The 12,678-nt window shown below is 44.1% G+C and overlaps 1 protein-coding gene across 1 annotated transcript; it reads right to left on the minus strand.

Annotated features, from left to right (window-relative positions):
* Positions 1-7,772: 7,772 nt before the first annotated feature.
* LOC130493208 (protein PET100 homolog, mitochondrial) lies at positions 7,773-12,511 on the minus strand. Its single transcript, XM_056866907.1, has 4 exons — positions 12,454-12,511; positions 10,418-10,504; positions 9,601-9,633; positions 7,773-7,881 (listed from the first exon to the last, which is right to left on the minus strand). Exons 1-4 carry the CDS (start codon positions 12,478-12,480, stop codon positions 7,801-7,803), a joined length of 228 nt encoding a protein of 75 aa, XP_056722885.1. The 5' UTR covers positions 12,481-12,511; the 3' UTR covers positions 7,773-7,800.
* Positions 12,512-12,678: the final 167 nt, after the last annotated feature.

A 12,678-nucleotide genomic window follows, 5' to 3' on the forward strand; every position in this document is an offset into this window, starting at 1 on the left:
ACATTCTCTGAAATAACAGTCTTACACGCCTTCCTAAATGTAGCAAGTGAAGGCGCCCTCTGCACCCACCCTGGTAGAACATTTGAAAGGGTCCACCATAGGAAAAGCCCATGACTTAGCTATAACAGTCTAAACAATCCTGAAGGAAGGCACCTTCAGAAGGCTGTCTGAAGAACATATCTGGTGCATGAGTACACTGGGAGAAGTGGTTTGATAAGTATGAGGCATTGGGCCATGAAAGGCTTTAAAGATAATAACCAGCACTTTGACTATGACCTGGAAGCAAATAGGTATCCAGTGTAGTTGACACAGCCCTCAAGTTATGCGCTCCAAGTGATTGACCCCAGACAGGAGCCTTGCTGCCACATTACACCAACTGAAGTCTCCCAAGACATCTTCAAAGGCAACCCCACATACAGCGTGTTACAGTAGCCCTATCTGGAGTTGTGATCGTATGAATCAGCATAGTTAGGTCAGCAAAGTTCAAATAAGGGGGACAGCTTATGAGTTAAATGTAATTGAAAGAAGGCACTTCTACGAACACCATCAACCTGTTTATTTACTGACATGGCTGTGTCTAGAAGGACCCTAAACTATGTACAGCTGGATCCTGAAGGGCCCAAAACATTAATTTAAAATAATTTATATGTTTTTCTCCTGAGTGACTCAGGACCTAAGGAAGGTAACAACAATTCAAAATATAATACAACTCTGCATAATCATAGAAATAAAAACAATTAAACATTAAAACCAGAAAAGAATAAACTATATTTCCACACCAGCCTGAAACACATTATACTCAGCTAGCAAGATATTTCCCTTTGCCCAGACTGCCCTCGAGCTCTCTAGGATAATTTTGTTTTACAGCCTCGCTAGGAGGATAAAAGCCTCTCTGCCCTCTCCTGGGAGGCTGTTCCACAGACATAAGGTGTTATAAAATGTGGTTTAGACCAAGGGGCAAGGATAACAGACTGCGCTGGGAAGAATGAAGTTGCCACATGAAAATACGCAGGGAGAGGTTGCCATTCAAGTATGTGGCCATTGGCCATGAAGGGCTTTAAATGGAAGCACAGACATCTTGGACAAAGAAATTAACAGACAGCTAGCGAGGGGATCTCAGAACAGGAGTAGCGTGGTCCCCCACCCTCCAGCTAGGCACTGATAACATGAGGGTTGCATTTTGCACCAGCCGAAGTTTCCAGATTTTTGTCAAGGACAATCCCATGTGAAGCATGTCGCAGTAATCTAGCCTGGAAAGTTACTGAAGCATGGATCAGTGGGGTTAGATCCAGCATCCGTAAATAGGAAGCCAGCTTTCAGTTAAAAGTTCCACACCCCACTGAGGGTAGGAAAATCAATCCCATTTAAATCAGCAGCCCTTCCAGCCACCATAGGGTTGCCAATCTCCAGGTACTAGTTGGAGATCCCCTGCTATTACAACTGATCACCAGCTGATAGATATCAGTTCTCCTGGAGAAAATGGCTGCTTTGACAAATGGAGTCTATGGCATTGAAGTCCCGTCCTTCCCCAAACCCCACCCTCCTCAGGCTCCGTCCCCAAAATCTCCAGGTATTTCCCAATCCAGAGCTGGCAACCCTAAACCACCATCACCTTTGCTTTATCTGGATTCAACTTCAGATATAATAGGGTCCACCTTGAGCCTATATTTGGGCAGAAAGGCAGCATAGAAATGTTTTAAATAATTAAATAGAAATGCATTCCCTTTTATCTGTCTAAAGATGGATACTGTCCACAAATATCATTAATGGAGTCTCTACCCCAAAACCAGGCCGACGCCAGACTGAAAATGATCAAGGGCAAATGCCTCATCCAAGTAGTTCTGGAATTGCTCTGCAACTACTGACTCAATCTTTCTCAGAAAGCTCTGTAATTAACTTATCTAAAGATGCCTTCCTAACAGTCTAATAACTACCACTTTCAGGAAATTTAGAAAAACCCTCCAAAGAGGCATTAGCAATCTTCTGAATTAAAGGGTCTAAAAACTAAGCCCTCCTGCAGAATTTTAACAAACCAAGAAAAATATGCATCTAGAAGTAGTGGCCTTCACAATCTCTATAACCTTGTAAACACCGACCAAGAAAACCAGACTGTACTGATCCAAACAGCAAGTAGATGGTACTAGAGATACCTCTACAACCTGTGTACAGATTAAATCAGCATCTAAATCAGAGCAGATCTGAGAGATTTTATCAGAGGAGAAGGAGAAGAAGGAAAAGAGTTTTATATGCCAACTTTCTCTACCACTTAAGGAAGAATCAAAGGATCACCTTCCCTTCCCCCTCCTCACAACAGACAACCTGTGAGGTAGGTGGGGCTGAGAGAATTCTAAGAGAGCTGTGACTGGCCCAAGGTCACCCAGCTGGCTTCATGCGGAGGAATGGGGAAACCAACCCGGTTCATTAGATTAGCCTCCGCCGTTCATGTGGAGGAGTGGGGAGTCAAACCCGGTTCTCCAGATTAGAGTCCACCACTCCAAATCACCCCTTAACCACTACACCGTGTTGGCGCTCTTAACCACTACACCGTGCAGCAACATTCTAGCTAAAGGTGAAAACACTAACATTTGGGCTCTCCCTCCTGGGAATGGTCAATTGCCAAATGAGTCTAAATAACAGTGCTGGATACTGTCCAATGCATGCAATGATAGTGGAGAGGATTTCTTCTTCGCCATCACTGTCAAGTCATTTGCTTTCCAATGGGGTTCTATAGCATTTTGGCCCAAGTTTTCTGCCCCGATGCTCTAGTCTAGATGTCTCAGCTCCCCTGCAAACGTGAGGGCTGGAATACTATCTAGAGGCAGCAGAGGGCACTGGGGAAGAAGCTTGCCTATTATCTGGCAGAGGCTGTCATCCCAGGCTCTCACCACTTTCCAGTTAACTAGCTAGCAACTGTAGCACTATTTGGCTGCAGTAAAATTTATTACTTTCTTGCCTTGTGCAAGCAACCTGATCCCTGCATCATCCGCCTGTGTTTACAAATGGTGAGTCATTCTTTCAAACAAATAAGAGTGTAAATGATTTTACGTCTTCAGTGCATAATCCCATCATTCACCTTTCTTCTTTCAGAATGTCATGAGGCATAGAAACACTAACGTCTCTAGGGTTTGGGATCTTGAAGGAAATACAAATCTAACCAGACACACACTGAAACTTCCTTGCTCACAAGATTGGGAATTAACAATCCCCCCTCCTTCAGTTTATATGCCCTGCTAGGCATTATCATAAACTAAGGGTAAAAACAGAATGATATGCATTCGATCAGCAATAACTGCCATTGCACCAAATGAAAGTATACGCAAAGCGAATTCTAATCTTGTACCTCGGGGATGGCGATCTGGCTGCGACATCTGTCACCCCATTGATCGCCAGGGTTGATTCAGCTGATCTGGCTGGCTAGGCGGGTTTCCCCTATCTCCCTCACCACTCCATGTGCTTCCCTCCCGAAGCTGTGCACTCGGTGGAAGAGGACGACCATCCCAGATAGGAGTGTACCGTTCTTCGGTCAAGGGTATACGATAGCTGCAGTAACACTAGTAAGGTGGCAAGCCTTGAAAAGAAATACTGAAGCGCAGATGGAGTTTGTATTTTATCATATTATTCTCTTCCAATCCACCCAAATTTTGACTCTCCAAAAACTTCTCTCAGAAAGGTCGCTCTTTAGCACAACTGATTAAACTCTTCCAAATAGTTTTGATCTGATCTGAACCAGTAGGTTGCAGTCCCTAGTTCTCACAAGACTTGAAGATTCCAAAATTATTTAGGGTGGTTAAAACAAAATTGGACTGTGAAGAGCTCCAAAAGGATCTCTACAAACTGGAAGAATGGGCACTAAAATGGCAAATGATATTCAATGTGAGCCAGTGTAAAGTGATGCATATTGGGGCAAAAAATCCCAACTTCTCATATACACTGATGGGATCTGTGCTGGCAGCGACAGACCAACAAAAGGATCTTGAGGTGGTAGTGGATCGCTCGATGAAGATGTCAACCCAGTGTGCGGCTGCTGTAAAAAAGGCAAATTCCATGCTGGCCATAATTAGATAAGGAATAGTGAATAAAATTGCTGTTATCATACTATCTATGGTACAAATCTATGCTGAGACCACACTTGGAATACTGTGAACAGTTCTGGTCACCACACCTAAAAAAGGATATTGCAGAGCTCGAGAAGGTGCAGAAAAGAGCAACCAAAACGATCAGGGGATTAGAGCAACTGCCCTGAGGAGCGGTTGAAACACTTAGGGCTGTTTAGCTTGGAAAGAAGGCAGCCGAGGGAAGACATGATAGAGGTCTATAAAATTATGCACGGTTTGGAGAGAGTGCACAGGGAGAAGCTTTTCTCCCTCTCCCATAATACTAGAACGCGAGGTCATCTGCCGAAGCTGGAGGGTGAGAAATTCAAAACGGATAAAAGGAAGTATTTTTTCACAAACGCATAGTTAAATTATGGAACTCCCTGCCCCAGGATATGGTGATGGCTGCCAACTTGGAAGGCTTTAAGAGGGGAGTGGACATGTTCATGGGAGTATTATTCATGGCTACTAGTAAAAATGAATACTGGTCATGATGCATACCTATTCTCTCCAGGATCAGAGGAGCATGCCGAATATTTTAGGTGTTATGAAACACAGGCAGGATGGTGCTGCTGCAGTCATCTTGTTTGGGGGCTTCCTAGAGGCACCTGGTTGACAACTGCGTGAACAGACTGCTGGACTTGATAGGCCTTGGTCTGATCCAGCGTGGCTTTTCTTATGTTCTTATTCTATTTGCTGAGTACCAGGAACCCTCAAAATGGCAAATGTGGCCCCCAAAAGCTACCCAAAATGGTGGTGCTGACAATGCTGGGAAACTAGAGACTACTTATTGCAGAAAATTTCTGGGATTAGGACTCTGATATCTAGGCAGGCATAAGCAGTGCTCATTCATGTCAAGGTGAGGTTTATTTGGATCATTCTGATCCTAAAAATTGAGCCTAGATGAGGATGGGGCAAAAAGAATTAGAAACACAGCTGACATTTGTATTTGCTTCAACAGGAGGGCATGGACTTGGCCTTACCAGAAGCTGCTGCGCCAGATCCCCCAGTTGTCTCCATTTTACCCACGGATGACTACTTCACTTTCATCAACCGCATCCACAGCATGCAGCTGGAAGTTGCTACAGGAAAAATAAAAAACCCAGCTCCCAAAGATGACAGTGATCAGGATCCTAGCACCTCCTCCTAGAGCTCTGCAAGGCCTCCTCTCCCAAATCTTACAGTTCATCAAGATATAGCATGCCTCACATTAACCTTGTGTTTCCACCGCCTTCAGACCCAGGGACCTAATCTGCAAACACCTTTGATAACCAGCTTCTCTTCGTCTTCTCACTAGAGGTATTTACATCTATTGGAATCTCCTCTTCTTGACTTCATCAAAACTACACATAACATCACCTTCCCAAAAGATCAACCACCATTTAAAGTGGGCACATAACTTATTTATTTTGCTTCCCAATGAGACACATGCAACTCTGTACCTAAAGGCCTAATACCCAACACATACAACCCACAACCCCATGTTTTTTCCCTTACTGATGTTCCCTCAGCTTTAGCAAGCTCTGTCTCAGCATACAATTACAATAAAGGAACCTTTTTTAGTACAGTGGGTGGCTAATTATGGAACCGGATTGTGTCTTGAGACAACCACATACAAACTTTCTGAAGCGCAGACTGAAAAGTGTTGACTCTAGCTTTCAGTGTGTTTGAACTATGTAAAAGTAGAACAGGAACTAGGCAGAAAGATAGCCAGAGTCACAGTTCTGGAAATAAATAAAAAAATCAGAATTTTCAGAAATCATAAAGGGTAAAACATAAATGTAAAAGGAGAAATCACTGGGAGTTCTTCACCCACATCGCGAATTAGGCTTCTTTTTGGCTTCGCAATTTCTGCAAAAGACATACATGCCAGAGAATCCTGTTCAATCATGTCCTTCCCTTCCAAGTTGCAAGCAGAAAGCCCACCAACTTCTTTAAAAATATTTTTATGTTGCCACATGGACATGTATCATTTCATCAGCAATATATTTTTTTAACACCCTGCAATATGTTATAGAGTGTTAAAACTGCTCCAGGGAAGCATGGGGGAAGGTGGTTTCATAATCACCCAACAGCAGCCAAGAGCACTCCTTAGGCAACTCTTCCCCATTCCACCTCAGAATCACTGTGCTCACCTTGGGGCAAAAAAGCTAGGCATCACATAGGTGAAGACAGATAAGACTCTCCCTCCTCTAGGGACAAGTGTGGGTTTTTTTGTTTCTCCTGTCACGTGAACTCGGATTTCTCTCACATTTTCTCCTCTCCTGATTTAGGTTTATCTACTGACCTTGAAAAAATATCCTGTTCCTTTTACAAAGGTTTAATGGGATGTTATTTACCTCACACCATGAGAAACTTCAGCTGTCCATTTCCACACATTAAGCTTCGATTAAAGGGGAGCATTTTTTTCTCCTGGCCAGCTGGTAACCTCGGCTCTTGATACATGGCTTCATCACCAGAACAGATTTTAGCCTCCCGCCTTGCTTCAGACAAGTCTTTGGCTTTTTGTGTTTTACACTTTTTCCCCCAGCTGCCCTGCATGTCTGTTCATGAAAACAGGTGTTTATTATTTTAAGTACTTGTACCCTGCTCTGTCATTTAGCACCTTTTAAAACCCTGAAGCACTGCTACACAATGGGGGTGGGGGCAGTGGCTTTGCACATTCCATAAGGGCCAGTGGATTAGCACTGTGGGCCCTCAGATGGGAAGAAGGGAGCTTTGTGATTGCCAGCACTGGCACAGCCAGATTGCATTGGAGGCAAAAAGAACAGGTTGCTCCTGGGAGCAATTCAGCATGGAAGTTTGTATGCCTCTCCAAAAAGGGGTATGTACAGATCTTTGCATCTTTAAGGCTCTAGGATTACACAGTAGAAAACTGGCTGCCACCACTCTCAACACTGTACATTTATGGACAACTAAATGAAACAAAAGTGTGCCTCTCTCCTATATTTAAAATGCAGCTGTATCCAGAGCTATAGTCCTAGCCTCTAGCTCTAAGTGAGAGAAGAAAGAATTTCAATAGGACTTATAGATGCGGTTTTTGGTACTTTGCACAATAGCCTGCAATGCAACCCAATATAGGAGAGTCTAGAGACATCAGATGCTTCTACTGAAAGCTTTATAGAGACTCAGTCTTCCCATATGGTGTCTTTGTCTATCAAAATTTTATCCTTCCCTCCCTCCAAGGAATTCAGGGTGGTAAGACATAGTTCTCCAGCTCCCCAATTTTATCCTCACAATCCTGAAAAGTTAGACTGAGAGACAGTGACTGGCCCAAGGTCACCCAGTGAGTTTAATCGCTGAGATGGGATTTGAATACACATCTCCCTGTGTAAGTCTGACACACTACCCAGTATACCACATTGGCTGTATACCACACTGGCTTTATTGGAAGTGATTCATGTGAGCCAGGTTTCTTCAGCTGAATCAAGGGCTTTAAACAGTTGTGAGAGGCAGAAGAGCAGCCTCAACAAGAAGCAGCCTACAGTCATTCTTGTCTTAGCCTTGCCTTGCCCGAGAAAGGCTGCAGTTCCCTAGCAGGCACAGAGGAACTGCTTTGCAGTTACTTTCACCTCATTGTCCACAGTCTTTTGGAGGAACATTTGACAACAATAAGGCTGAAACAGAAGGATGCTGATGTGGCAACTTTTGGGAGGGTATCTTCTCCCCCATAAGAACATGATGGGGAGAAAAGGATGCCACACTATTACTCCTTAGCCTCCTGTAGCAGCAGCTGCTCCTCCCGCTTCTTCCTCATTCGCTCTTTGAAGGCTTCCAGCTCCTTTCTCTGGAAAAGACAAAAGCAACCGTTCTATCATCAGCCAGCTCTTTATGTCACAAATGCATCTCTAATCTAGTGCCAGGTCGCTCACAGTGGAATTCTAAACAAACATACATTGACTCCAAAATGTTTAGAGGGCATAACTCTGCTTTGGACTGCCACGTCAGACCCTCTAGTTGCTAAGCATAGTGCTCAACCTCCAATAGACACTAAAATACACAGGACAGATGGGCCCAGAGCCCTTATTCTTTTGACCTCAACCCAGAGGACAGAAATAACACCCAATAACAGAAGGTATAAGAATGAGCATTAGCATGGGTGCATGGCATTTTTTAGAACCTCTGTAGAAAGCAGCAGCCAGGAAAGAAAGGAGTTACCAAAACATGTAAGGACTGCTCCCTTGACTCCCACCTATCTCAACACTAGCCATGTTTTATTTTATCTCTCAGTGCTAGCCATGTATTATTTTATGTGCATGCATGTGAAGAAGAGTTGGTTTTTATATGCTGACTTTCTCTCCCACTTAAGGAAGAATCAAACCGGCTTACAATAACCTTCTCTTCCCCTCCCCACAACAGGCACCCTGTGAGATAGGTGGGGCTGAGAGAGCTCTAAGAGAGCTGTGACTAGCCCAAGGTCACCCAGTTGGCTTCATGTGTAGGAAACCAACCAATTTCACCAGATTAGCGTCTGCCGCTCATGTGGAGAAGTGGGGAATCAAACCCGATTCTCCAGATTAGAGTCCACTACTCCAAACCACTTTTCAAAACCACTATACCACACTGTCTGTGCTGGGAGAGGATACATTTTGGCTCATTGTATCATGAGACTGTAAAGACATACCACACCCACACATAAGAGGGAAAGATCAAGAAAAAGTATACACCTCCCCGCCTGCTGTTCCTGCTGGGCTTTAAAAACAAAAGAAGCAGCCATTGGAAGCCAGAATGGTGAAGACAGGTAAGTAGACCAAAAGTGTTTTTCCCTGGATCATTTTTATGCTCAAAATTCTTCCTACATGATGCTTTTCACTCTGCAGGATTGTGTTTTTTCCTCTTTCAAGGAGAAAACCAAGAAGGGCTGATTTTTCTGCTCGTTAATGGCGCAAGAGAAAAGCGTCAAGAACCTCTTCTCCACCCACCAATATTCTGCTCAAGACTCCAGCTTCTTGTGCTTGTTTTTAGGACAAGTTTCTTTTCTCTCTTTAAAAAACAAAAAAACTTCAGGGAAACTTATATACAGCAGCACAGCATTAGTAACTTGGCTCTGAATATCAAACCAAAGAGAAAACTCTAATGCTGTGTCAGCTTCATTATTTGCAGGAAAGGCACATATGTTGCTAGCACACATCTTCTCAGCAGGACTCTTAGTGTCATTCCAGGTAGAGCTAAGTGTCATTCCAGGTAGACCCTTCTAAGTCCATTGAATGATCTCAGGATATAACTCTGCTTAGGATAGAACTGGCCCTGACCTGGATGGCCCAGGCTAGCCTGATCTCGTCAGATCTCAGAAGCTAAGCAGGGTCAGCCCTGGTTAGTATTTGGATGGGAGACCACCAAGGAATACCAGGGTTGCTGTGCAGAGGAAGGCACTGGCAAACCACCTCTGTTAGTCTCTTGTCATGAAAACCCCAAAAGGGGTCACCATAAGTCGGCTGTGACTTGAAGGCACTTTACACACACACACAGGATAGAACTGACAATGTTTATAACTGAAGCATATTACCTGGTACTCATCTTCAGGTGGAAAGATCTCTCTCTGCAGGAAAAATGATCACAAACAGCATCACACAATTGTAAGGATTAGCAGAATGTTGAAAACTCATGCTCTTCATCCAAACAGATTGGTCCACATCTAGATTATATTGTATCATATAAGCAGAAAGCGAGTCACCTGCCAAAGATACCAGCAGGGTAAGAAAAATAAATCCAACAGCCATAAACCAAGCAAACCATTCTACATGCACGCTCAATAATTCTAAAAAAAAAACAAAAACCTTAGCAAACCAGCCAATCTTACCAGATTTTTTTCTTATAATCCTCAATGCAGTAAAGAAATAGCATGCCAACCACAACACCCTTGATAATGTTTTTTCTTAGCCCCTAGAGAGCTTTCCTAATTTCAACAAGCTGCCAATGAAGCTTTATCCAGGAATAGCGGCACAGGACACAAAATCCTCTGTGCATATATAAACATATGGAAAGAATAGGGAGAGCTTTGTCTTTTCCTTGGGAGAGAACTCAGGAGTTCTGGTTCCCATTCACGTAACTCAGTACACAATCCTGCTTATTCTGCCATAACAAACTTCTATCAAATGGCAGAATAAAGTAACCAGGTAAAAGACGAATTGTGGGCAATGTGAGCCTTAGCCTAACTGAGGGAACCGGGAAACAGTGCAGTGAAAAACTGCCAAGGGATTTCCAATCCAATGTCAGAGCTAAAATCAACACCACAATAAAGAAAAATAAAACCACACAAGAAAAAATTTAATGGGTTAGTCCATACTGTCTCCCTCCTCCCAAAAAAGGACTAGAAAACTGACCTTTCGTTTGATTACATATTCTTCAAAATACTCTGCTTGATTTGAAATCCAGAACATGGCAACAGGAAAAGTCAAATACAGCACCATCTGGAAGAGAAAAAGGGAAAACACACTCAAATGTAAATATATAAATACACTGGTTAAGCCCAATCAAGGATACAGTACAGAATCACATTAGATTCTGATTAGGCAGACTCCCCAACCCCCGTCACTTTTGTTAAGAGAAGAGAATAACCAATGGAGGAAAAGAAGAGCCACTGCCAACCCTACAGGTTCCCCTTCCCACCCGTGTCAGAAAGGGAGAGAATGAGTTCTAGATCACCAGGGAGAAGCGAAGCAAGAAACAGCCACTGACATCATCCGGGGTTGTGCTATTCTGGGGGGAACCATGTCTCAATGACCACAATGGGGCTTTCCTGCAGACAGGTGTGCACACATCGTATCCTAACAATAACTGGGATGCTGGACTCCCCTCTACAAAAACGGGGTGGGGATGGCATTTCTGAACACATACCCAATTAATTTATGCTTTATAACACGTCTGCATGTATGCAATCTATGAAACTGTATTTATTAGATATGCAAGATAATAACAGCCCACTCAAGCAAGCGTTCTAGCGGTTTGCTCTTCCGAGTCTCTCTTTTTTTTTATTGCATTTTTCATAATGAAAAACATACAAAGAAAACATGAAAGAAAAAAAAGAAAAAACATTTAATACAAAGTAAAAAAAGAAAAAATACATATACAAAGCACTGATTAACTACTGTTACATTATTCAATATAAAACCCTATTAGTGCTTTGACTCCAAAACCCTTCCCCCACCACAGTGCCCTTCACCAAGGGACTTCCGATGGAGTGTTGTGGCAATATATAAAAATTCTATTATTATGTATTAATTAAGAACCACTTTATACTATAATTCGTTAATAATATTTTTAAAATCCGTTTTTACCAATTTGTCCCAATATGCGGCAGCCTTTGACCATGTAGATTTAAATTCTTGCATATCTTTACCATGTAAAGAAACTGTAATTTTGGCCATCCGCATATACATCCATAGCTTTTCTCTCCTCTTTAATTGAAGGTTTATTTGTTTGCTTCCATTTTTTAGCAATTATAATTCTTTCCGAGTCTCAATAACTCTATAATCCAAAGTACTGGAGGTGAAGCGTGACAGGGGCCCTAGACCCTGGAGTGGCTTGTCCTCCTGCTGCATGGTAAGGACAGGAAATGCTGGAGGACATCTCCATGGCCATTTCTGCATGGGAGGTTTCGCCTTGGATTTGCCGCTCTCTAGATGCACATTTTCCCCATCTGAGTTCTCAAAACTCTACATGGGGGGCTTATTTTTGAAGGTTGAGAATTTGGATGGGGGGAAACGTGCATCTAGAGAGCGGCAAACCCAAGGCAAAACCTCCCGTGCATCAATGGCTCATATCTCAGGACAAGGTAGGAAGGCACACGGCGCAGCCACCGTGCTGGATCTAAGTAGTTCTAGACAATGGCCAGAGTCCAGTAGCACCTTCAAGACTCACAAAAACATTTTCTGGCAGGGTATGAGCTTTCGTGAGCCACAGCTCACGCTGTGGCTCACGAAAGCTCACACCCTACCAGAAAATGTTTTTGTTCGTCTTGAAGGTGCTCCTGGACTCTGGCCCTTTTCTACTACTGCGGACAGACCAACACGGCGACCCACTGGGAATTATCTAAGGAGTTCTGGGGCTGCTGGGCAGCAGCCTCTGGGAAGCCTTGCAGCTGCCTTGAGATCCATAACAGCAAAACGGGCTATGAACGGTTTCAATTCATTCATCCTGCCATGACGAGGCCGGGGGAATCTGCTCGAGGTCCCCCCGCCCGGGGCACTGTGGAGCGCCGCTAAGTGCCTCGGCGGTTGGTGGGATCAAGCCTGCTAGGCCCAGGGGCTGGAGGGGGACGACGTGGGGAGGAACAGGCTTCCCTCTCCTCCGCTTTACGTCTCCAAAGACGAAACCCCCTCCCAGCCCTCAAGGGCCCCGCAACGAACTTCACACGGACCCGGAACACTTCCAGCTTCACCCCCATTGCGGCGCGGCCATGGAGCGCAGCGACACCCCACCTGCCGCGCCCGCCCCCATGACCTCCTCCCCGCCCCCTTCAAAGATGGCGCCCTGGAATCAACATGGCGTCGAGGAGGAGGTGGTGGGGGGGAAAAACCACACTCGCTTCGCTCCTCCCATCTCTGGTGACCAATGGGAGCTTTGTTGATGACGCATGCGGAGT

The sequence above is a fragment of the Euleptes europaea genome, chromosome 1 (genome assembly GCF_029931775.1).
Source record: "Euleptes europaea isolate rEulEur1 chromosome 1, rEulEur1.hap1, whole genome shotgun sequence".
NCBI lineage: Eukaryota > Metazoa > Chordata > Lepidosauria > Squamata > Sphaerodactylidae > Euleptes > Euleptes europaea.

Coding starts and splice junctions, on each gene's coding strand:
- LOC130493208 (XM_056866907.1), bottom strand. CDS start 12,480: ATGGGGGTGAAGCTGGAAGTGTTCCGG. Junction 9,634..10,417: donor AATATGTAATCAAACGAAAG/GTCAGTTTTCTA, acceptor TTTTTCCTGCAG/AGAGAGATCTTTCCACCTGA. Junction 7,882..9,600: donor CACCTGAAGATGAGTACCAG/GTAATATGCTTC, acceptor TGTCTTTTCCAG/AGAAAGGAGCTGGAAGCCTT.